The 26,403-nt window shown below is 36.2% G+C and overlaps 1 protein-coding gene across 4 annotated transcripts; it reads right to left on the bottom strand.

Moving 5' to 3' along the window:
• Nucleotides 1-438: 438 nt before the first annotated feature.
• On the bottom strand, nucleotides 439-26,403 carry Muc91C (Mucin 91C). Of its 4 annotated transcripts, none has more exons than XM_073961175.1 (3): nucleotides 26,272-26,403; nucleotides 3,226-3,305; nucleotides 439-3,158 (listed from the first exon to the last, which is right to left on the bottom strand). In XM_073961175.1, the coding sequence occupies exons 2-3, from the start codon at nucleotides 3,250-3,252 to the stop codon at nucleotides 780-782; spliced, it is 2,406 nt and encodes an 801-aa protein (XP_073817276.1). In that variant the 5' UTR covers nucleotides 3,253-3,305; nucleotides 26,272-26,403; the 3' UTR covers nucleotides 439-779. The 4 variants fall into 4 exon arrangements, with proteins under 4 accessions (XP_073817276.1, XP_073817278.1, XP_073817275.1 ...); XM_073961177.1 differs by lacking the exon at nucleotides 26,272-26,403 and adding an exon at nucleotides 5,340-5,389; XM_073961174.1 differs by lacking the exon at nucleotides 26,272-26,403 and adding an exon at nucleotides 4,423-4,551.

Raw genomic sequence — 26,403 nt, 5'->3', positions numbered from 1 at the left:
ATGGGGTCTATATGAAGGCATAGACCGATACCTACAAAGTTCTGGGGGAAAGTTTTATACCACCAACGTAGACTGAGTACCAAATTTCAGCCATTTCGGTGTGATAATGAAGCTAAAACCTTCAAAATACCGAAAATCGGGAGGTACCGTTCTATGGGGGCTATATCAAAACGTGGACCGATATATCCCATATTCAATACCAACCATCTTGCAAGTAATAAAAACTTCTGTACCAAATATTGACTCTCTATCTTTAAAATTGCGAGCTGTATCTTGATTTCAACAGTTACAAACGGAATGACAAATTTAATTATACCTTCCATATGGTGGAGGTTGTTATACCAGAGTCCACGTTGGACTCTGAAGAGTTTTTTAGTCTTTCTTTGGTTCCCCATGATAGGTTTTTAACTTTGCCGAATTTGAAAAGACGTTATAACTTTTTGTTTTAAATATTTATTTAATATATAAAAAAATTCTTAACACTTAATTTAACATTGAAAATATAAAAAATACATTTAAAAAGAAATAATTTACGAATTCGAATTTGAAATGGAGAATAAACATCGAAAGTGAAATGTGTGATTGAATAATGAAATTAACAATTTTTTCGAGTGATTTTCGAATTGTGTGAAGATTCCACCAATGATGCCATATTGTGACAATAAATGAAATATGAAAAAGTGTGGGTGGTCGCTAAATGAGGCAATTTGTGTCTAAACAAAATATGGAATTAAGGCACGTTGTTGTTCTGAAATCCCCCTACGATTTCATTTTACAAACTAATATGTGTAGCCACCATCTGCAGAATAGCCCTGGGGAATGGTGTCGGGAATTTTGTTGGCCGATGAAGAATAAGAGTAGCCATCACTACCGCCACCATTGCCGGAAGGTGGAGCACCATATGATGATGAGGGAGCACTGGGGGCATTGTATGATGAAGATGGGCCAGTGGGTGCTCCGTAACCGGTAGATGGAGTTTGGGCTGGGGCATCATAGCTTGAGCTACCAGAAGATGAGGGAGCACCATAAGAACTGCTGGGGCCGGAAGGAGCATTGTAACTAGACGAAGGTCCAGTGGGGGCACCATAGCTTGAGGATGGTGTTTGGGCAGCAGGGGCACCATAGCTGGAGGACGGAGACTGGGCGGCAGGGGCGCCATAGCTTGAAGAGGGTCCAGAGGGATAACCGCCGCTTGAGCCACCTTGGGCAGCTGGTGCACCATATGAAGAGCTGGGCGCTGAGGAATAGCTAGATGAGGGACCAGTGGGTGCGCCATATGATGAGGAGGGTTCTTGGGCCGCAGGTGCACCATAGCTGGAAGAGGGAGCTTGGGCAGCAGGGGCACCATAGCTAGATGAGGGAGCTTGGGCAGCAGGGGCGCCATAGCTGGATGAGGGAGCTTGGGCAGCAGGAGCGCCATAGCTGGATGAGGGAGCTTGGGCAGCAGGGGCACCATAACTAGATGAGGGAGCTTGGGCAGCTGGGGCACCATAACTTGATGATGGAGCCTGGGCAGCAGGAGCACCGTAAGATGATGAGGGAGCTTGGGCAGCAGGTGCACCATAGCTAGATGATGGTGTTTGAGCAGGGGCACCATAGCTGGAAGATGGGGTTTGGGCAGGAGCACCGTAGCTTGAAGATGGAGTTTGGGCAGGGGCACCATAACTAGATGAGGGAGTTTGAGCTGGAGCACCATAACTGGAAGATGGAGTTTGAGCAGGAGCACCGTAACTTGATGAGGGAGTTTGGGCAGGAGCACCGTAACTGGATGATGGGGTTTGGGCAGGAGCACCGTAACTTGATGAGGGAGTTTGGGCAGGAGCACCGTAACTGGATGATGGGGTTTGGGCAGGAGCACCATAACTGGAAGAGGGGGTTTGGGCAGGAGCACCGTAGCTGGATGAGGGCGTTTGGGCCGGAGCACCATAACTAGATGAGGGAGTTTGGGCAGGAGCACCATAACTGCTTGATGGAGGTGAAATTGGTTGGAATGAGCTTTGAGAGGGGGCACCATAACTTGATGAAGGTGTTTGAGCGGGGGCACCATAACTTGAGGAAGGTGTCTTGGCTGGAGCTCCATAACTGGATGATGGGGCAGCTGGGGCAGAAGGAGCACCATAACTGCTTGAGGGAGTCTTGGCAGGGGCTCCATAACTAGAAGATGGGGCAGCAGGGGCAGAAGGGGCTCCATAACTGCTTGAAGGAGTTTTGGCAGGGGCTCCATAACTAGAAGATGGGGCAGAGGGAGCACCATAACTGCTTGAGGGAGTCTTGGCTGGAGCTCCATAACTAGAAGATGGGGCAGCAGGGGCACCATAGCTTGACGATGGGGTCTTGGCAGGAGCACCATAACTTGATGATGGAGCAGCAGGAGCACCATAACTACTTGAGGGAGTCTTGGCTGGGGCACCATAGCTTGAGGAAGGAGTCTTGGCCGGAGCACCATAGCTTGAGGAAGGTGCTTTTGCTGGGGCACCATAGCTTGAAGATGGAGCGGCAGGAGCACCATAACTGCTTGAAGGAGCCTTGGCTGGAGCACCATAGCTAGAGGAGGGAGCTGCTGGACCTGTGGGAACACCATAACTTGTTGCGGGTGGGGATGATTTAGGTGAACCATAACTGGATGAGGGAGCACGTGCCGGGGCACCATAACTAGAGGAAGGAGTCTTGGCTGGTGCACCATAGCTTGAAGATGGGGCGGAAGATTTTGGTGGACCATAGCTAGATTTGGGTGGACCATAGCTGGGTGAGGGTTGTTTTGGAGGGCCATAATTAGAAGAAGGACGTCCTACTGGAGGAGCTCCATACGAAGATGAAGGACGACGAGAAGTGTTTTTCTTGGATGGACCATAGCTGGAGCTGGGACGACTAGGAGCACCATAACTTGAGGCGGGACCCGATGGTGGTGGTGGTGGTCCATAGCTGGAAGAAGGACTTCGGGGTGGAGCGCCATACGAGGATGAGGGACGTGATGGTGGACCGCCATATGGACCACCGGATGGAGCACTTGGAGCGTAACTGTTAGAGGCTGGACCTGATGCAGGCGGCAAATAGGAATTTGATGGTGAGTTATATGAAGCTGAACCTCGCCCGTTGCTCAGAGGCGCTTCACGTTTTCTCGCCTCACCACTCAACGCAAACAGGGCAACGCATAATAGCTGAAATGGAAGGGAAGAAAAAAAATGAAAAGATTTTCGAAATTGGAATATGGAAGAAAAAACTTACCGTGGCTGAAGTACTAAAGAGTTTCATGGTGAAATTTTCGGGTTTGTTTTACAAACTTTTTATGTCAGGAATTTCAACAGCTGCAAAGAGAGAAGGAAAGAGAGAATTTGTTAGTTATTTGTAAAATGGGAAAAAAGTAAATGCTTATTAAAGAATCTATAGTAAGGTAACTTATATATTGTAGATATGTAAATATATATATGTTTATTGTTGCTGCAATCATATAATCTGAAAGTTCCCTGTGAGTTTTCTTACTTTCTCCCTTAAGTTTTCACAGCGGAAAGACAAAATTCACGGAGAATTTTCCTTCAGAATAAATTCCATATTTTACACCATACACCAAAATACTTGTGCAAAATATGATTCCAGCAACCATTTTCTTTCACAGGATTTACTCTTTGAGATACTGTATTGTAAGAAACTGTGTAAAATACTATTATTTTTACAATATTGCTATTCAATATAAGCTCAAAACTAATACTAATAAAGTTTTCTACGTTACATTCAACATCTACAGAATTCAATTTAGTATTATAATTAGTTTCTATTTGTGGAAACATCAAGGTTTTCATATTCGAAGCTAAGAATACGCAGCAGCTACGTTGAATGTGGAACGTCCTCTCAATACAATGTTTTGAAAATATGAATGGTTTTTATGGACACATCTAAGCTAATCATCAAACTTGGTTACAAAAACAATGTTTAGTTTTCCACAACAACAACAACAATAATACAATATTTGCAAAAAAAAAGTGCGCAAGCAATGGCAAAACTTCTATTAACAATCATCATTTGGATGATTGTCTTTATTTGGATCAGATAAATGTTACAAGAGTGCGTCCAAAGCGAGGTCATCATAATGTAACTGAAGTACATAAGTAAAACTTCCAAACATCAGCAACAACAGCATTATTTACGAATGACATGATGCTATTCCACACACAATGGAAACGAACATAATGAAGAAGTAAGAAAAAATGTCAGACCCCCAAACCAGCAGCATCATCATCTTCTTCGCTAGCAACAAACAGTGGCAATAGCCACCGCAACAATAGTTTAACAGATGAAAACTTTGCGATGAACAGTAAATGTTGATTTTAATTGACGTTTAATGATTGAAAACTTCCCTATTATTACACACTTTGCTGAATGATCCGCTCATTTGTTGTGCTTAAAGTTTTTTGTTGTTGTTGTTACCTGTTGTCATAACATTTACTCCACAATGAAGTCGTATCATCATTTTGTGTGCGTTGCTGCTGTTATGGTAACCAGCACCAATTGATGGAGTTAATAGGTCTTTTGTTAGTTGGCGTTTCTTTGAGCTCCTCTTCCACACTCTTTTTTTAAGTGATTTTTGTGGTTTACTTTCGAACAAAATATGTTTATAAAAGAAATATAAAGTGGGAACTCTCTCATAAGAATAGTGGGAGGTATACTTCGAAAGGTGTTACATTTTCGAACAACCTATCCCTACTATCGGTAGGAAGGCTGACTTGCCTCTTAATTTTTGGGTTAGCAAATTGTTAGAGGTTCCACTGTGTGTCGGCATATTGGTAATATAAATCGCTTTTACAAGCTTACACATTTTCTTTATAATTTAGTGCGACACCTCACTTCATGCTTGGTACCGCCTAACATTTTTTTGTGTAACATTTGCGAAATGTTTTTCAGGTATGCCTGGTTATATATCATGGCCTAAAAAATACAGAAAATAGCACTGTAATAGGAATTCCGAAAGAATGCGTTTGGGAATACATTGACAACAGTTGTTGACGTAAAAAACAAAATATGAAATCAGATGCAGTCAAGCACTTAATCCTCCACCGTGATTGGCAATCCGAGATCAGGGGTGGGATTTTCAAACTTATCTTTTGGATACCGACAAAATTGAAATACTTATAATGTCGGTAATCAAGGAAATTTGTCGGGAAGCGACCAAAATAAAATTGTCCCTAAGTCATACCAATAGCAGCAATGTTGTCAGCTTTTATTGGTAATTTTCATTAGCGAAATGTCAAAATTGCTCTAACGTAACAAGTTTTGCACAAAAGTAAAGGAACGGAAAAATAGTAGGCATCAACATCAAAAAACAAACATGGCTGTTTAAAAAATACCAAAAAATAAACAAAATAAGTGCCACTGTTTTTATTTTTTTATTTCACTGGTTTAAATTTTTTTTCGCTGTTTCTTTTTATTTTGCTTTGATAAGACGCGTTGTTTTCTTTTTTCTTTTGCCTTTATTGTAAAATAAATGTCAAATCAGTAGTTTGACAGATTTTCCTCTTTTTACACCACGGAATTTGTCTAGTAGAATGCAGTAAAAGAGAATGGCTTAAAATTCGCTTCAAATTTTGCTACTTTTTGCTTGCTTCCAGTTTTACCTCTTTTTGGGGTTAAGGAACGCTTTGCAGGTTAAGAATGGTAAATATGGAAACCTCAGGCAAGTAAAGGAAGACAACTTGTATAAATTGTATCTCTATATCATTGGGTCCTATGAAGGTGGGAGTCGAATCCTGATATTCAGCGTGCAAGGCGGCACCCGTTCATCAGTGATTTAGGTGTCAATTTAGGGGATAGATGAAGGCCAAACTTGAAACTACTACATACACAAGGTCGGACAATAAGTCCACCTGATTGTGATTTTAAATACAACGAAATTCAAATCACAATAATGAAAATCTATCATGTTTGTTGTCAAAATAAGCCTAAGTGGCCGACCTTGTATATGCCTTCGATAAATGTATATGGGGATTTCTGAGTGAAAACGGAGACTTTTTCAAAATTAGGTTTTTGATTACCTTTAATTTTTGCTGTGATGATGCTGCTCATCACCGAAACATTTTAGCATATTTCAGTTTTTTTTTTACTTATACTATGTTTACATTTACGAAATCCACTCGATTTCAACTGTCAATTCCATTGCACAAACGTCAAATGAAATCGAATCGATTTCAGATGAGTTTTCATTTGACGTATACGCAAAGGTATTGACAGTTGAAATCGAGTGGATTTCATAAATGTAAACATAGTATTAAGGTATCAGCGATCTCGCGCCTTGAAAAAATCTAATTATGTAATAACTATATGCAAAGAAATACACACATTTAAAATCAATTTTTATCAATGATTATACACGGTGCTCTTGAATCAAATTTAAATGGAAGGTGCTTACACCTGGGAAGTTTTTGCGGATTCTGAAAATACAATGTTCATAGATGAGAAAAATCAAAAAACTAAAAAAATCGCCGGAGCGCTTTTTAAATAAATCGCGATTCAAGTTGACATTTTAAGGGGTTGTTTAGGTTTTTGCGATTTTGCTTGGAAACCTCAAGTCGTATCAAAATGGGAATAAAGAAATTGTTGTAGCTATGACAATTCTCTACAAGACCCACTTTTATGGTTTTTTTTCGTAGTTTTTACCATTTTTGAGATATAGAAGTTCGAATTGGGACAATGCTCTGACTGTATCGCCCCCTTATAAAACAATGTCATGAAGGGTGCGCTTTCATTAACTTTTGATGAAAACCGCTTACACAGGAAAAGTTTTTGTGAATTCTGAAACAGCAGTGTTCATAGATGAGAAAAATCCAAAAACAAGAAAAAATCGCTGTAGGGATTTTTAAATAAATCGCGGTCAAAATTCACATTTTTAGGTGTTTTTTTAGGTTTTCACGATTTTGCTTGGAAACCGCAAGTCCAATCGAAATGGAACTAAAGAAAAATGTGAAAATTCTCTAGAGAATTTACCTTTATCATTTGTTCCTAGCCTGTACCATTTTTGATATAAAGAAGCTCAGTTTACATTTTTAGGTTTTTTTCTTAGGTTTTCGCGATTTTGCTTGAATACGGTAAGTCTTATCTTATCTTATCGATATGGGACCTGAGAAAATCTTAAAGCTGTGAAAATTCTCTACAACACTGGCTTAAGTAACTTATCCTAAGTTGTAACACTTTTTTAGATATATAAGTTTAAGTCGGGATTTTGCTGTCATGACTTTGTTTTATAAGTGGGCGATACAGAATTGAATTTGAATTATCCCAATTTGAACTTCTATATCTCAAAAACGGTAAAACCGACGAGAAATCCATAAAGGTCAATCTTGTAGAGAATTTTCATAGCTACAACATTTTTTTAGTCCCATTTTGTTAGGACTTGCGGTTTCTAAGCAAAATCGTGAAAACCTAAAGAACCCCTAAAAATGTCAACTTAAATCGCGATTTATTTAAAAAGCGTTCTGGCGATTTTGTTTGTTTTTTGATTTTTCTCATCTATGAACATTGTAGTTTCAGAATCCGCAAAAACTTCCGAGGTGTAAGCACCTTCCATTTAAAATTGTTTCAAGAGCACCGTGGAGTACAAAGCAAATTTTGAAAAATTTAATTTTTTTATTTTTTGGTAAAATAAATCTTTCACAAATTCTGTTGACAAATTTTAAAAAAATTTAGAAAAAATAGTTATCCTTCGGATCCCACTACCGAATCGGTCTTAACATTTTGGTAATTAATCGTAGTTTAATACAAAAAAATTCCAAAAAATCGAAGAGTACAATCATTGATAAAAATTGATTTTAAATTTTAAATCGCGAAAACTGTGCAAAATTTTTTATATTTTTTTAGATAGCTAAACAACAAATACAAAAAAAAAGATTTTTTCTATTTGGAGCAAAAATAAAGAAGTTTTGAGTATTTCTTTGCACATAATTTTTACAGAATCTGACATTTTCAAGGCGCGTTAGTCAAAAACAAAAATCCGAAAATATACTAAAATGTTTTGCTGATGAGCAGCATCATCACAGCAAAAAATAAAGGAAATCAAAAAAACTCATCTTGAAAAAGTGCCCTATTTCACTTAGAAATTCCCATATATACACTTTGATACGAACAAAAATAATGAAATAACGATTTTAGGCCTCAAGTATGTTTGGGCGAAATTCGTTTCAGGCTATTTGAAGTCGATTTGGCCATGTCCGTCAGTCTATCTGTGGCTGGCTGGTGCGCACGGTAACTCTCGAACGGATCCAATTCGTACCAAATTTTGCACTTCGTAATATTTTGCCCAAGCTTAGTTTAAGTTCGAAAATGGGTCATATCGGTTCATTCCTTCAGGTACCTCCCACACCAAAGTTCAAAAATTGTCTGTAAAATATTGTGAACGATAACTCTCGAAGGTCCAAACATTGCACATCGTGTTATTCCTTCCAGATATAAATCGGTATCGAATATGGACTATATCGATCCACTCCTTCGGGTTGCTCCCACACTAAATTCGGAAAAAGTGAAGTTTCGGAGCTCCTTCTTATCGTTTTGAAATGTTCTTTAATAGGTTGTCCTAGCGGTCTCCTTTACAACAGCACAATTTCAAATTACTGAGATAATGACTCAAAAGCTTCAAAAAACCCGGCACATACTAAAGATAACTCTCAAAAATTTTCAAAAATGTCTTCCAAACTTAAACGGATCAGAAGTTTGCTAACTAAAAATTGTTAGTATATCAATGGTCAATGAGTTGGTATAGCCCCACATTACGGTTATTACAGACTCCACTTATTTTGAAGCAAACTCGAGGTATATTCTACATGCGACATAATTATTGTGTTTGTGTTTGTCAGCTGGCTGATAAAAAAACATCGAAGGTCATGCGTCTCAATAAGGCAAAAATAAAATGTATTTTTTCTTTAAGAACTTATTCATACGACAAAGAACAAATTCATACGACATTACATTGAAATAAATTTCCCATAAATTTCGGTCAGTGTTCTTACAGAATTCTGTTAGTATGTCGGCATGGGACTTTTATTTGAATGTTCGGTCGGAGAATAATTACATCAACTGCTCCATATGACTACGTCCCACTCAGGAGTCGAAAGAAGAGCCTTCTGGCGACTTATAGGCTAAATTGTAATCAAATTGTGCGAGTTTGTTATCCAGTTCGTTTTAATAGTTCAACTTTTTAATTTTTTTTTTTATTTTGCGTTTCTTATAAAACTAAAAGCTATTACTTTTTGTGCGTTTTTCAGCGAATTGTTGAAAAAGTTACAGTGATTATGAATATAGATGAACGCTTATAACTCACAGATGTGTTAAGAACTTAGTCGTCGTGTTGATGTTTAGTGTCACGATTGTGACACGCGCTCATTTCTAATTATCATGAATATTTGATGTCACAGAGTATGCGCCAAACAAACAAACAAAGAAATCTTGCTGACATAAGTTTACGATCAAACTCATGAATCTTCTTAAGGTATTTCTGTATTAGGCTTGTGTTGATTTTTCCCAAACTTAAAAATCTGATCAGTGTTTCTAAATTTTCCATTTTACACCAAAGTGTAAATATGTATGCAAAGATATGCTAAATTACCTAAACAAATTACTTAAACTTTGTTAATTACTATATTTAAATTTTGTATATGGTGGTGATGTTCCGAAACTATATCCATATCAATTACATAACTTAATTTGAAACGAACAAAATCTAATGTTGAATGAAGTTAGTCGAAGCTCATCATCATCATCACCATGGCAGATTGATGGGTGCATTACTACATACACTCAACACAACAACTACATTGCATGTATGTGGCAGTTAAATGCGTACATGCAATACGAAATTTAATAGAGTGGGTCCAAGTGTTAATAAAAATACTTTTCACAAACTAAATCATTTAATATTTAAGCGCTTTAGACAATTAATAATAATGTATTTTTCGATAACTAGGGCATAGGTAGGCATGTCCAATGGATGATGAAGTTGCCTTAAGATCATTACTTCGTAATGATAATAGAAGAAGTTTTGCTTTGTAAAATACAAGGTGGCGCAAAAGTAATCCTCCTATCAGAAAATGATATAAATTTTGCGATTGTCCCCTAATGTCAGTTCTATTTTGACATTTGTGTAGTAAACACATGCGAAATACACGTTAATAAACAATGTTAAGCTACACTGCTCCAGAATGCGGAATATTGATGACTATTTATTTGACCAATAATCGGTCGGTGACTTTGGCCCAAAGTGAATTTCGTCGCAGATTTCCTGATGTGAGCGCTCCAGACTTGTTTTTGTGGGGCTTTTTGAAGTCGCGGGTTTATGTCAACAAGCCTCAGACTCTTTCGGCTCTTAAAGACAATATCCGTCAAGAATGTGAGGACCTATAGCCGGAAGTTTTGGTCAAAGTGATGGAAAATGCCATAAAAAGGGCTCAAATGACAATAAACTGTGGCGGCGGCCATTTATCTGACATCATATTCTCGACTTGATGTAAAAAAAATTAAAAGACCAAATAAAAATAATCCACAAGAAGAATCAAAGTTTTTCTTTTTTTTTTAAATTACAGACAAAAAAAAAACGTCGGAAGTTTACTTTGCTTTACTTTATATTTGAGCATACTGATAATGCTGAAGGTAGTTGTTTGCATAATTCTTTAATGGATTATTTGGCTTACGTGGCTCCCAAATTTTTGCTGGGCAATTAAACAATTAAAGAGAAAGATTCGTTGAACTATATTGTCTCGGAACTTTTTGGAACTATATTAAGGAACTAGTTCTTTTTGGGAAAAGGAACTAGGAACATCGATCCGTTTCGGGAACTAGAATGTCCAACTTATTAAACTCACTAGAGTTGTGTTGCAGTTCCGGAACGAATTAGACCAAAAGAACTACTTCGGTCAATGAACTATATCCAGATCTTCTGTTTATATAGTTCCTGTCGTTCATATAAGCTCTGTTCCAGAACTAAAAAGTTTTTACAATTTTTAACACTTTTACACATTTTTCGTTCCCGTACACAAAATTTATATGAAAATCGTTTACGACTTTTACCACTTTATAAAGTACGGGAACAGGCCAATAGTTTCTTCAGTTTCTCGTTCATTTTTCTGATTCATTGTCATCGTATCCTTTATGAGTTTTACGTCAGTGAAAATGTTATTTAATCCACCATTAAAGAGAATCTTGTATGTTTCAACACCGAAAATCTGAACGATGAAAACAGAGAGAATGAGGAAAAAGTCAGAACGCCGTTAAGTTAGGCCGGGCCGAATTTGTTATACCCTCCACTACCACGGTATTGAAGTGGATATGAACAATTAAGTATAATTCCTTGGAGGAGAATAATATCACAAGTGTTTATTATCACTTTCTACTGATAATTTTGTATGTGGTGGCACGGTGCTCTTGAAACAATTTTAAATGGAAAGTGCTTACACCTTGGAAGTTTTTGCGGATTCTGAAACTACAATGTTCATAGATGAAAAAATCAAAAAACAAAAAAAAAATCGCCGGAGCGCTTTTTAAATAAATCGCGATTTAAGTTGACATTTTAAGGAGTTGTTTAGGTTTTCACAATTTTGCATCGAAACCGGAAGTCCTATCAAAATGGGACTAAAGGAAATGTTGTAGCTATGAAAATTCTCTACAAGATCGACTTTTATGGTGTTTTCGTAGTTATTACCATTTTTGAGATATAGAAGCTCAAATTGGGACAATGCACTGACAGTATCGCCCCCTTATAAAACAATGTCATAAAGGGTGCGCCTTAACTAACTTTTGATGTAAACCGCTTACACAGGGAAAGTTTTTGTGAATTCTGAAATAGCAGTGTTCGTAGATGAGAAAAATCCAAAAACAAGAAAATATCGTTGTAGGGATTTTTAAATAAATCGCGGTCAAAATTCACATTTTCAGGTGTTTTTTAGGTTTTCACGATTTTACTTGGAAACCGCAAGTCCAATTGAAAGGTAGCTAGAAAATGTTGTAGCTGTGAAAATTCCCTAGAGGATTGGCGTTTATCATTTGTTCCCCGAATGTACCATTTTTGAGATAAAGAAGCTCAGTTTACATTTTTAGGGTTTTTTGTTAGGGTTTCGCGATTTCGCTTGAATACGGTAAGTCTTATCGATATGGGACCTGAGAAAATCTTAAAGCTGTGAAAATTCTCTACAAGACTGGCTTAAGTAACTTATCCTAAGTTGTAACATTTTTGTAGATATATAAGTTTAAGTTGGGAATTTGCAGTCATGACATTGTTTTATAAGGGGGCGATACAGAATTGAATTGAATTTGAATTGTCACAATTTGAACTTCTATATCTCAAAAACGGTAAAACCAACGAGAATACCATAAATGTCAATCTTGTAGAGAATTTTCATAGCTACAACATTTTTTTAGTCCCATTTTGATAGGACTTCCAGTTTCTAAGCAAAATCGTGAAAACCTAAACAACCCCCAAAAATTTTCAACTTAAATCGCGATTTATTTAAACAGCGCTCCGTCGATTTTTTTTTGATTTTTTCCTCTATAAACATTGTAGTTTCAGAATCCGCAAAAACTTCCGAGGTGTAAGCACCTTCCATTTAAAATTGTTTCAAGAGCACCGTGGTGGTTTTCTACCCATTGATATTCCAAAATACCAAGTTACATCCACTTCAGAAGGAAAATTTATCAACACTATTCTGTACTTTCTGTTTCTTACTGCCCTCTGACCAAACACAATACCACAATTGCTGTAATTAATTTCGGTTCGAAAATTCGAGGCTAAAACAAAACAACCGAAATCGGGAGGTACCGTTTTTTTGGGGCTATTTTAAAACGTAGACAGATATATTGCCATTTTCAATACCAAACATCCTATGAGTTATACAAACTTCTGTACCAAATTTTAAAGCTCTATCTTAGAAATTGCGAGCTATATCTTGATTTCAAAAGACGGACGGATGGGGCTTAGGATTTTATACTGATCAAGGGTCTCCGACGGATATATCGATTTGTTACAAACGGAATGACAAATTTAATTATACCCTTCATATTATGGTGGAGGGTATAAAAAGAAGGATGAATTGTACTATATCGGTATCGAAACTATTTGAACGATGCAGGAAAAAAATTCACTGAAAAGTTTCTCGGAACTATTTGGAGCGAAGGAACTATATTAAGTACCAAGTTGCTTTTGAGAAAAGGAACGATAAAGATCGATCCGCTAGATTGCCCAACACTAACAATCACTTAGTTCGTCACTAAACTTCATCGTAGATTATAGTTGTATTATTTTATTTTAAGACGATAGGTGTGATTACAGAAATAGTGTTAAGCTTCGCAAACTATACAGAGGTGATTAAATTTGGTTCACGAACTTTTTAGCTCTCGAAAAAAAAAACTTAAAATATGTTTTATTCGCCCTACCGCAATTGGTCTTGAAGGGCGGAAGAACCGCGACCTCTTTCAACATGTAATCGAAACCCTTAGATAAATATCTTGGGATGCCTTGTAATCGGTTTTTTTTCAACCTCGTAATTAAGAAACTTTAGTAATGCAGACCTTAATGGATCTAGACCGTAAAACCCTTTGGAAATATATTGGTAAACCACCACTAAGCAATTAATCGATTGAAGAAGTTAGTGCAAATTTTAAAGAAGTGAATTAAGTGGAAGGTCACGCAAGACCGGTATCGTGAAACAAATTGCGTCAATTTAGGCATACTTAGATCGAGTTCTTCAATATAGCAATATTAAGATTTTACTCTAGTGTGAAAGTCAATCTAAGAACGCCTAATCTACAGTAATTTGTTTCACGAAACCATTCTAGTGTGACCTTCGATTATAATCAAAACCGACAAATTATTATTTATACCTTTGGTCCTTCGAGCCAGATCGAGTGTTTTACTAGAACTCACTAAGATCAGACCTCAGCGTAGTTTCTTTTTAACATTGGTCCTTCGAGCCGGATTAAATGCCTTGAAAGAACTCACTATTATAGCTCTGTTCCAGAACTAAAAAGTTTTTACAATATTTACCACTTTTACACATTTTGCGTTCCCGTACGTAAAATTTAAATGAAAATCGTTTACGACTTTTACAACTTTTACTACTTTATAAAGTACGGGAACAGGCCATATGTGTTAGGAGTTATTGACTGTCGATGTTGCAGTTGACTTAGGTGAGACATTACAATTTTATTCTGTTGAGATGCAAAGCATTTTTAAAGGAATAAATGTGAACATTTTTATTAAGCGAGGTACACACGATCAGTTTTGACTGTCCAGCAACCACAAAATATTTTTTGGATGCCTAATGAACGGCCACACTGGCAAGCAACCGATTTTTTGAGCAAAACTGACAGTCAAAACTGATCGTGTGTACCCCACTTTACCAAAATATAGCTTCGTTCCAGAACGAAAAAGTTTTTACACATTTTGAACATTTTTCCCCGAAATGCGTTCCCGTACACCAAAAAAGTTGCAAAATGTTCACTTCTCTTTGAACAAAAATGGCGCTGAATGGCTCTCTCTTTAGAAACTTTTTACATGACAAATTTGAGCGAGCAAAAATGTGCAACATGTTTGCCGGCTTCCGATTGGCTGACACGCCGACTTTGACATTTGTTCCAGCTTTTTTGACGTTTCTGCCATTTTTCCGTTCCCATACAGTTTGGAAAAATGTGTGCGTTGAACTCATTTTTGGCGGTTCTCTCTTTTGCACATTTTACCATTAAAAAATTATTGGAACGGAGCTTATATTGTATCGATTTAATTACGCACGCAGAAAATTTGTTATAACACTACTCACGGTGCTCTTGAATCAAATTTAAATGGAAGATGCTTACACCTGGGAAGTTTTTGTGGATTCTGAAAATACTATGTTCATAGACTATAAAAATCAAAAAACAAAAAAACGCCGGAGCGCTTTTTATATAAATCGCGATTCAAGTTGACATTTTTAGGGGTTGTTTAGGTTTTTGCGATTTTGCTCGGAAACCACAAATCATATCAAAATGGTAATAAAGAAAATCTTGTAGCCATCAAAATTCTCTACAAGATTGACCTTAATGATATTTTCGTTGGTTTTACAATTTTTGAGATATAGAAGTTGAAACTGGGACAATTAAAATTCAATTTAATTCTGCATCGTCTCCTTATAAAACAATGTCATGACTGCAATTTCCCAACTTAAACTTATATATATAAAAAAATGGTACAACCTAGAAAAAATTACATAAGCCAGTCTTGTAGAGAATTTTCACAGCTATACGATTTTCTCAGGTCCCATGCCGATAAGACTTGCCGTATTCAAGCAAAATCTCGACACCCTAACAAAAAAAAAACCTAAAAATGTAAACTGAGCTTCTTTATCTCAAAAATGGTACAGGCTGAGAAAAAATCATAAACGTCAATCCTGTAGAGAATTTTCACAGCTACAACATTTTCTTTAGCTGCATTTCGGTTGGACTTGCGGTTTCCAAGCAAAATCGTGAAAACCTAAAAAACACCTAAAAATGTGAATTTTGACCGCGATTTATTTAAAAATCCCTACAGCGTTTTTTTCTTGTTTTTGAATTTTTCTCATCTATGAACATTGCTGTTTCAGAATTCACAAAAACTTCCCCTGTGTAAGCGGTTTTTATTAAAAGTTAGTTAAGGCGCACCCTTCATGACATTGTTTTATAAAGCGGCGATACAGTCAGGGCATTGTCCCAATTTGAACTTCAATATCTCAAAAATGGTAAAACCTACGAAAATACAGTAAAGGCCAATCTTGTAGAGAATTTTCATAGCTACAGCATTTTCTTCAGTACCATTTTGATAGGACTTGCGGTTTCTAAGCAAAATCGTTAAAACCAAAACAACCCCTAAAAATGTCAACTTGAATCGCGATTTATTTAAAAAGCGCTCCGGCGATTTTTTTTTTGTTCTTTTGATTTTTCTCATCTATGAACATTGTAGTTTCAGAATCCGCAAAAACTTCCCGGGTGTAAGCACCTTCCATTTAAATTTGATTCAAGAGCACCGTGTACTGTCTCTAACGTAATGATTTCTAGAGAAAGTCAATTTCTTTATGAATTATATACTTTAGCTATTGAATATCATTTGTATTTACAGAAATTATTTGAATAAATAATATGTTTACAAATAAAACTTAGAAAAAAATTACATTCTTTATTTCGCTACATATATTGCAATTAAAATCCATACTTCTACATTATTCCACAAGTTACTCGAATTACTCGCAGCCTATTCTAATATAATTTGCGTACACCTGCCCAAGTAAAATTAAACCAAAGATTCAAATTACATCTCCCATACCAACTACACAACTAACAAAAAACATCGCATCTCTCAAATTCAGTAGCAATCAAGCAACGACATAGGTTATGGTCCATGTTAAAAATAACATTGAAACAAAAGATTGATGGATGCTACCAACTGACTACGCTGTGATGGTCGGACGTCGAGTAAAACCAAAATGGGAAAATATGAACAAGACAGACAAACAGTAACACAAACACAGAAAATATAATTAAATTCCGCAAAGAAATATAAGAAAAAGAAGAAAATGATACAATGAAAAATACAAAAAAAAAAACAGCAGAACTGAAATTGAATAACCGACAAAAATCCAATTTAATATAAGGAAACTAAGCAAAACAAAAAAAAAAAAAAAAAAAGCTGACAGACAGATAGACGAACAAGTGCATATGAATAATAAAATTTTGTTATTTGTTGTTCCAGTTCATCACATGTTCACATTTTGTGAGTCTTTTTTTTTGGGTTTTACAATCGTTTACATGTGAACTCTTCTCCATGAGAATAGGGATGCCAAATTTTGAAATATGTACGTTTTTTTTGTTAATTTTTCTTAAAAGTTTTCCAAGGTTGTTGTGAATGGAAAATAAATTAAAAAAATTGTATTATTATTGTGATATCTTTGTAAATGAAGATCTAAAGGTTATGGGAAATTAAAATATTGTAAGAATAATTAAAAAAAGATTATTCTTGTAACATTGGCATTTGTTGGTCGTGGTTTTATTAATTAAAAGTTTAGTTTATATTAAAGTTGTGTGTTTTTGGCCTGCATTTTAAGGTGGATTATAATATTATATATTGCATTGCGAGAAAAACTGAATATGTGTGTAATTTATTCGACCTGACGTTTTGGATACCAGTATAAAATAAAATAATAAATGAATGCAAATATGTCGAAATCTCAAAAATTACTAAAAATCAAATGATTTTTTAATACTTTTTGTATAAACAAATTGGGCGACATATGAAGCGAATAATCAATTTCTGGGTTATTTTTCAAAAATAGCGGATATTTTTCTTCAATACTTTACACGGCAAAACCACTTACTTTACTCATTACTAAATAGTGAGAAACGTGAGAACGTGCAAATTTGTTGTTGTGGATATTTCTCACAACCTGCCAACCCTAATTGAGATACATCGATGTCAACAGGAATTCGTTGTACGCTTGTATGTATGTAAGTGAACTTATGAGTTCATTTACTGCATCCAGTTGTGGTTTTATTTTCACGACCTTGTCTCACATGATGTCATAAATGATGAAAAAGTTGTTTGAATGTTGGTTAGAATGAAAGTTTATTATTTCTTTGTCCCAGTAAATGGGAATATAAACTGGAAGAATTTGACTATTTTTAGGACCAAGGCTAATTTGGCGTGCATTGGTCCTCAAAACATTCCGAAGAAATGCCATGCAAAATATTGTAGCGAATACAGACTTATTAGCCTTATTTCTGAACAACATAAGATATGCTGATGATACAACCTACTGTCGCATAGCATATCTGGACTCCAGAATCTTGTGAATAAGCTCACAACACACAGCGAGAAATATGGTTTGAAAATTAACATCCGTAAAACAAAATTCATGGTTGTAAGCAAAAAGAATGACAACAATAATGCAACATTGAAAATTCACAACACCAATGTGGAGAGGGTTAAAAGTTTCAAATATCTAGGAATTACAATAACTGAACAGTGGGACTGTTCAAAAGAAATACGATGCAGAATTGAACTGGCCAGAGTAGCATTTTCAAAATACAGCCGAGTGTTTATGAGTCATGACATTAATCTTGAAACAAAGATTCGTTTTATCAAAACCTATGTCTGGTCAGTGCTATTGTACGCAATGGAAGTATGGACCATAAAAACTGCTGATATAAGAAGACTTGAAGCTTTTGAAATGTGGATTTATAGGAGAGTTCTGAAAATTCCTTGGACAGCCCATGTGACAAATGCCGATGTTCTAAGAAGGATGCACTGCGAAAGATAACTTATCTCAGTTATAACAAGTAAAAAAAGTATCAGTCGGCTTGGCCGACAGAGATATACCCTCAGCCTGTGTATATTGAAAAAATTTTTTCCCATAAAACGGGATTAAAATTTTGAACGCATGAACCGACAAAAATGTTGATTAGATTAAAGAGCAGAAGTTTTGCGGGGGAATTACTTAAAGGAATGGATCGACATTGACCATTATGGAAGTCGATCTCCAGCCACTACATATGGTGCCATAGGGGGGTTTTACTCCCTTCGGGCTGTCTGCTTAAGAAATGTGGTTTTGCCCCTGAAAAAACTTTTACCATCATAATTGAGGCAGCGAATGCAAGTTGCTTCAACAAAAATAAAATTGATTCGATAGCAGGTCTTAAAGTGAACATATCCGAAATTTTGTTTGGGAGGTATTGGATGAAGTGGACAAATATAGTCCATATTTGGACCTGATCTATATCTGGTAGATATATTAAGATGTGTTAAGTATGGACCAATTCGGCCACTCCCTTCAAGAGTTACCGTACGAACAATTTTTCCGAACATTTTTGACATTTTGTGGGGGATGTACCTGAAGGAGTGGACCGATATAGCCCATTTTCGAACTTAAACTATGTTTGGACAAAATATTGCTAAGGCCAAATTTTGGACCCAATCAGCAGATCCGTTGGAGAGTTATCTTGCGCTCAACCACCCCACACGGTGTCATAGGGGTTTTGTGAAACATTCAGGCTATTTTCTCAGGAAGTTTGGACTTGCCCCTGCTGAAACTTGTACCGTCGTATGGGGGGCAGTGAATACAAGTTCCTAAAACAAAAATCAAAGCGATTCGAGAGCAGGTCCTAATCTGAACTTATCCGAAATTTTGTGTGGGAGGTACCCGAAGGAGTAGACCTATTGAGCCCATATTGGAACCTCATCTAAGTCTGGTACATATTTCACGATGGGCAAAGTATGAACCAAATCGGTTACCCCTTTAAAGAGTTATCGTGCGCACAAATTTTCCGAACATTTTCGAACTTTTGTGGGGGAGGTACCGGAAGGAGTGGACCGATATAGCCCATCTTCGAACTTAAACTAAGTTTGGGCAAAATATTACGGAAGCCAAAATTTGAACCGAATCGGTTCGAGAGTTATCGTGCGCTCCAGGCAGCAGGACAGACAGACAGACGGACGGACATGGCTAGATCGACTCCAAATTGTCTGAAACACATTTCGTCCAAACATACTTGGGGTTTAAAACCATTATTTCGATGAGGCACATTTTCATCGTATCAAAGTGTATATACCCTCCTTAGCCTAAAGGCTGAGGGTATAAAAAGACGAAAGACAGCGTATTTGGGACATATTATGCGAAATCAAAAATATAAATTACTGCAAATTGTAATCCGCACAAGGATAGAAGGAAGGCCTGCTAGAGGTAGAATGGAGACAACATGGATCGATAACATCACAGAATGGACTGGCATCCGAGACATTACAACCCTATTGTTTAAGGCTAGAGATAGAGAGGCGTTTGCAGATATACTAAGCAATCTATAAACAAAAATATCACAAATATTGTATCCATATGTATTTATAAAAAAATATTTGTATTGTATTGGTCGCTAACATTCAAAAAATATGATCAACCATAAAGTACATCCATAATGTCAAATGTCACCCACATGTGTTAGAATTGCTTTAATTTTGTGGTACAATAATAATTGTGGTATATATCCGGTAAGCAATACTTCCTCAAGAAGAATTATATCGGTTATGTATTAAAAAAACTAAAAAAGGATAGGGGAGGTGTATGAGTCGATTTACGCATGTCCGTCTGTCCATGTATTTTTGTAAACAAAGTACAGGTCGCATTTATTGTCCGATTCGCATGAAAATAGGGGAAGATGGACGAACGCTATTTATTTTGGTAAAAATCGTTTCAGATTTGGATATAGCCCCCATATATATCTTCGCCCGATTTAAGGCATTTGGTGCACGAAACACGCTATATATGTCCGATTTCAATGAAATTTGGAATGTGTGACGGTGGTTAGTCTAGAAATAACTGTCAATCATATCGAAATCGGTTCAGATTTGGAGATAGCTCCCATATATATTTTCGGCCGATTTGAGGTATTTGATGCACGAAATGTGACGGAATTTGGTCTGCAAATAAATGTGAAAAATTATATCGAAATCTGTTCTGATTTGGATTTACCTCCCATATATATTTTACATATTCCCAGTAGTGTAGGGTATTATATAGTCGGCTTCGCCCGACTTTGATCCTTTCCTTACTGGTTTTTATTTGGCTTATGTCCTTTTCATGTATATGTTCTTTTTATACCCTCAGCCCTTAGGCTAACGAAGTTACATATATAACTTTCATACGACCAAAATGTGAGTCATCGAAATAATGGTTTCAGATCCCAAGTATATTTGGACGAAATCCGTTTCAGACATTTTGGAGTCGATTTAGTCATGTCCATCTGTCTATCTCGCTGGTTGAAGAGCACAATAACTCAAGAACGGATGAAACGATTTTGTCCACAATTTGGCTTGCGTAATATTTTGACCAAACTTAGTTAAGTTCGAAGATGGGCGATATCGGTCCACTCCTTTGTATACCTCCACCAAAAATTTCAAAAATGTTCCCAAAAGTGCTGAGAACATTAAGTGCAAACTGTTAACGTTAACTCTCGAAGGGAGAAACGGATTTCGTCCATGCTTTGCACATCGTAATATACATATATTGGTCCACTCATTCGAGTACCTCCCACACAACATTTCGAAAAAGTGAAGTTTAACAGTTGCTATGGAATCGCTTTGATTCTTTTTGTACCCACTAGCATTCGTTGCCCCTATAACAACGGTACAAGTCTTCTTTTCTAGGGCAAGTACATACTTCCTGAGAAAATGACCCGTAAGCTGAAACAACCCAATGTCACCATGTTTAGTGGCTGGAGCCCACTCACTATAAGTCTAAAACGGATCAGCCGATTCGGTCCAAAATTTGGCCTTCGTAATATTTCGTCCAAACTTAGTTTAAGTTCGAAGATGGGCAATATCGGTGCACATATTTCGGTACCTTCACCTCAAAAGTGCAAAAAATTTCAATAAAGTAGTACGGACAATTATCTTCCACAGTTCAACCGAAATGGTTTAAGCGTTGGATATCCTAATATGTTGTCCAAATGTAGTTTAACTTCGAAAATGGATAATATCGGTCTTTTCCTTAGCGTACCTCCCATACAAAATTTCTTTGGAAAATTATAACGTTGCTTCTCCTTGTTGTCCTGTTTACAATGATATTATGTTTTTCATGGCAAGTCCATGCTTCCTGACACATGGTTCAAAACCTCTAAGTTATACGGTGACCAACTGAAATGGCTGGAGTGCGAGCTATCTACTGAAAAGAAATAACTCCTAAAGTAAGATCCACTTGCAAAATGGACTATGCCGATGCATTCCTTCAAGTACCTCCTCCGCAACACTTTTGAGCATTAATCCAAATATATATTTATACACTCAGCCTTTAGGCTAACGAGGGTACGACCAAATATGTGCCTCATCGAAATAACGGATTTATACCCCAAGTATGTTTGGACGAAATTTGTTTCAGATAATTTGGAGTCGATTTAGTCATGAACGTCCAACTGTCTGTCTGGCTGGTGCTCACGATAACTCTCGAACGGATTAACCGATTCGTGGCTTTCGTAATATTTTACCCAAACTTAGTTTAAGTTCGAAGAAGGGTCATATCGGTCCACTCCTTCGGGTACCTTCCCCACAAAAGTTCAAAATTTTCTGCAAAATGCTGTGAACGATAACTCTCGAAGAGAATAATCGATTTGGCCCAAACTTGGCACATCATATTATTCCTTACATATAGATTGGCTTCGAATATGGATTATATCCACTCATTCGGGTACCTCACACACAAAATTCGGAAAATGTGAAGTTTAAGAGCTCCTCTCGGATCGTTTTGACTCTTTTCAGCAAGTTTTCCTTGCAGCACCCTTTTGTAACGGTGCAATTGTTTTCGGGCGCAAAGACATACATCCTGAGATAATGGCCTAAAAGCTCCAAGAAATCCAGACGGCACCAACTAAAATGGAAAAGTCGCAAGATAGCTCTAGCAGGAAGTTTCTGATTGCACCAATCTTTGCACATCGTACTACTTCCTCCATTCATGTATCAGGTTAAAATATGGACTATATCGGTTCCGTCCTTAGGGTACCTCCCACACAGAATTTGGGAAAAGTGCAGTTTGAGGACTATTTGAAATTTTTTGCAGAAGTTTGTTTTCCTCAAGACAGACTATAGGAAAAAATTGGATTACAATAACTCACATAAACTCGTATCGTAGTGTACTACTACGATAATGGTAGTTTTCAATGCTATCCACAAAAATAACATCTAATATTTCTGATGATCCGACTAACCAGACGTGAAATCTATGATTGAATGTGTGGGACTACGATAGTCTCCAAATTTGTCAATGTCTATTAGGTCTTAGTAGCTCAACACTAAAGGGTAATAATTAAAACAAGTAAAAAAGTATCAGTCGACTCTGCCGACAGAGTCATTGTATAAATTTTAGACCAGTATGTCAGGAAGCATGGACTCGTCCACGGAAAACATAATCAGGGTTATCATGAATATTGCCCTCGGAATTTTCCGCACGGAAAATAATTTTAAAAAGTGAAATTATTTTAAAATAAATTTTTTAAAAAGTTTAAAACTATTAGAATCACTGGAATATTCTTGCCAAATCGACAAAAATATTTCCTTTTTGGACATAAATATGGAAATAAAAAATTATGAAATTGGGGAAAGGGAAAAATTCAGCACGGAATTTTTATTCATGATAACCCTGAATATCGCTGTAAACACGGCCACAGCGAACAACAAAGGATCTTCGAAAAGATCACAAACTTCACTTAGACACAAATGTTGAACTTTTGTGGGGGAGGTACCCTAAGGAGAGGAACGATATGGACCATTTTAGAGGTTAAACTAAATTTAAAAAAAAATAGAAGACCCAAAGTTTGGACCAAATTGGTTGCCCCGTTCAAGAGATATCGTGACATATTTAAAATATTGGGGGAAAATACCGGAAGTTGTGGACCGGTATTGCCGATCTTCAAACTGAAACTAAGTTTGGACAAAATATGAAAAAGGCCAAATTTTGAAACAAATCGGTAGATCAGTTTGAGAGTTATCGTGCTCTTCAGCGACTGCATATGGTGCCATATGGGGTTTTACACATATCGGACTGTTTTCTCATGATGTATGGACTTGGGCCTGAAAAAACGTTTACCGTCGTTATTGAGCCTGCGAATGATAGTTGCTTCAACAAAAATCAAAGTGATTCGAGAGCAGGTCTTAAAGTCAACTCATTCAAAATTTTGTGTGGAGATACCCGAAGGATTGTACAAATAAACAAATATATTAGGATGTGTAAAGTATGGACCAAATCGGTCACTCCCTTCAAGAGCTATCGTGCGCACAATTTTTCCGTAGATTTTTTAACTTTGTTGGGGAGATACCTGAAGGAGTGGGCCGATATGATAGAAATGTCACGATGTTCAATGTATGGACCAAATCGGTTACTCCCTTCAAGAGTTATCGTGCGCACAAATTTCCCGAACATTTTCGAATTTTTGTGGGGGAGGAACAGGAAGGAGTGGACCAATATAACCCAACTTCGAGCTTAAAGTAAGTTTGGACAATATATTACGAAAGCCGAATTTTGGACCGAATCGGGTGGTCCGTTCGAGAGTTATCGTGCGCTCCAGCCAGACGGACGGACATTGCTAAATCGACTGCAAACTGTCTGAAATGGATTTCATCCAAACATACTTGGGGTCTAAAATCATTATTTCGCTGGCGCATATTTTTCCCGTGTGAAAGTGTGTATATCCTCGTTAGCAAAAATGCTGATGGTATAATAATTACAAAAATTGCCTTGGCCTTAATTAGGCAAAAATAAAATGATTTTTAAAATAATTCTATACAACCCAGTAAAAATACTCATTACAAAACCCCTTACTAACGCATTATTTTAACAAGGGCATGTCGCGCGAATTTTGTGGTTTTTTTCTTTACCACTAAAGTAAGTAGTTAAATAACTTTTAGTAACTACTTATTTTAGTTGCAATGCGACATGCCTTTGTTAAAGTATTGGGTTAAAATTCAGACTATTCGTTGCATTTTCGAATGGTAACTAACTAATACCATGGTAACTAATAATAACTAGCACCAACTAGGCAATGAAAGGCTTTATATAATGGATAATTTTCTTTACCAAACTTTTTAGTTTTTTATGGGAAAAATCACTTTCTGATCCTCATGTGTGTGTCTGAGAAAAACTGAGCTCTCGTCACAATAAACTTTTAAGTCAAGAAACTTGTCCATGATATTCCTTCGCAAATTGTAAACATCTAAAAACCAATAACAATTTCGAAGAAAGTATACAAAGTAGAGCACATGAAAACCCGGCAATAATCACAAAAACGCAAATGACTACAGACCACTAAGCCATTCATAATTTATGGCACAGAATCGTTTTTTTTTCTGGTCAAAACTCTATTAATTTGAACGGATTGAGATATTTTCATAATTCTTTTTTTGTTGGACAGATAGCATAATCAGCTCTCCGATGCATTAAACACTTCGAATTTGAATTTTTTCATATTTTGCATCAAAATATGAGTGTTTTTGAATTTTTCATATGTTCTAGCTATTTAAACAAGGTCAAACGCCAGTAAACAAACCATAAAAATACACAAATTGAAAAAAATGGATTTTGTTTTAAAATTTTTTCAATTTTTTTTTTCAAAAAATTAAAGTTTTTTCCAAAATTAAAATTCTCCTTCGGTTTTAATAAAACTTATATAACATATATATTAAAAAATTTCCATTTGTGTAAAAAAAGCTATAATTTATATAGGATACGGTATGGAAATAACACAAATTTTTACCCATGTAAATTCAAAAAATTTAAAAAAGTGTTAAACGAACCGAACGGTACTGGTACATAAGTATATATGGACTGAAAGCTGTTCCCTAAAAGTTCTAGTCCCCTAAAAAATGCACTAAAATTTAGTACCTTTAGGAGAACAGCACGCACCTTTCAGTATTTAGACCTAATTTTTTGGTTTCCTTAGTTTCAATATGTTTACTATCTAATCCCATACAGAAATTAACGATCGGCGACAACAAACAATTGGGGTTTTGGCCAGGAAAATCGATTCCTGAATCACTGTGTGGCGTAGCTATGGAGACGCTCGTCGGTCAGTTTCATAATACTGCGATATAAAAATAAAAAATTTCTCTAGTATGGAATAACAGTTATGGAGGAAAGGGAAAATCATATTCACTTCAATGGATAACAGAGGATTGTCAAATTTTGATATAGATAAAAATTGTAGCATAGGATTAGGTCTCTGTGATAGTGATGTTGTGAACGGAACCCTAAACTCATTGAATACACAAGCCAAAAAAAAATTATCGAAATATGATTTCGGGGAAAACTCAGGTGTTTGAACACGGAAATTAAATTGACACCAGATATGCATGTAACTGGCAGCATTAATGTGAATACAAATTCAAAGTTTAGTTAGATTTTCTTTCGATATAACATGGAATTACTTTCGAGATCACTAATATTTTTTACACCAGTACTTCATCCTTTTAATAGAAAACGGGGTTTAGATGCTTCCACTTATTTTTTAAATTTAATTTGGAAACACCCCAAACTTAAAGTTTATTTGAAATTTTTTCATTGATATTTTTATGTATTTTTTTTAATGTATGTATTATATTTCATTATAAATTAATGTTTATTTCACACAATCACTTATATGTATGTTTTTAAATCGTTAATTTGCATATCTTCTTACAACACGCTGAAATTACAGTCTTTACACACAATTTAGTAGCAATTTGCTGCTTTTTTAGTTTTTTTGTATCATTTTAAAATGAATTTCAACACTAACCCAATTCTTTGTTTTTTTTTTAGCCAAGGTATCGAACACGTATCCTCCGATATTTATGACACGGAAAAAACGAACAAAGATGATCGGAAATCTTCACACACAATATGACAAAAGAAAATTGTGTTACGTTTA

This window comes from Musca autumnalis, unplaced genomic scaffold (assembly GCF_047663935.1).
Source record: "Musca autumnalis isolate F117 unplaced genomic scaffold, ASM4766393v1 scaffold_1, whole genome shotgun sequence".
Classification (NCBI taxonomy): domain Eukaryota; kingdom Metazoa; phylum Arthropoda; class Insecta; order Diptera; family Muscidae; genus Musca; species Musca autumnalis.
This window is presented reverse-complemented; position numbering and strand designations above follow the sequence as displayed.

Coding starts and splice junctions, on each gene's coding strand:
- Muc91C (XM_073961175.1), bottom strand. CDS start 3,252: ATGAAACTCTTTAGTACTTCAGCCACG. Junction 3,159..3,225: donor TCTTTAGTACTTCAGCCACG/GTAAGTTTTTTC, acceptor CTTCCATTTCAG/CTATTATGCGTTGCCCTGTT.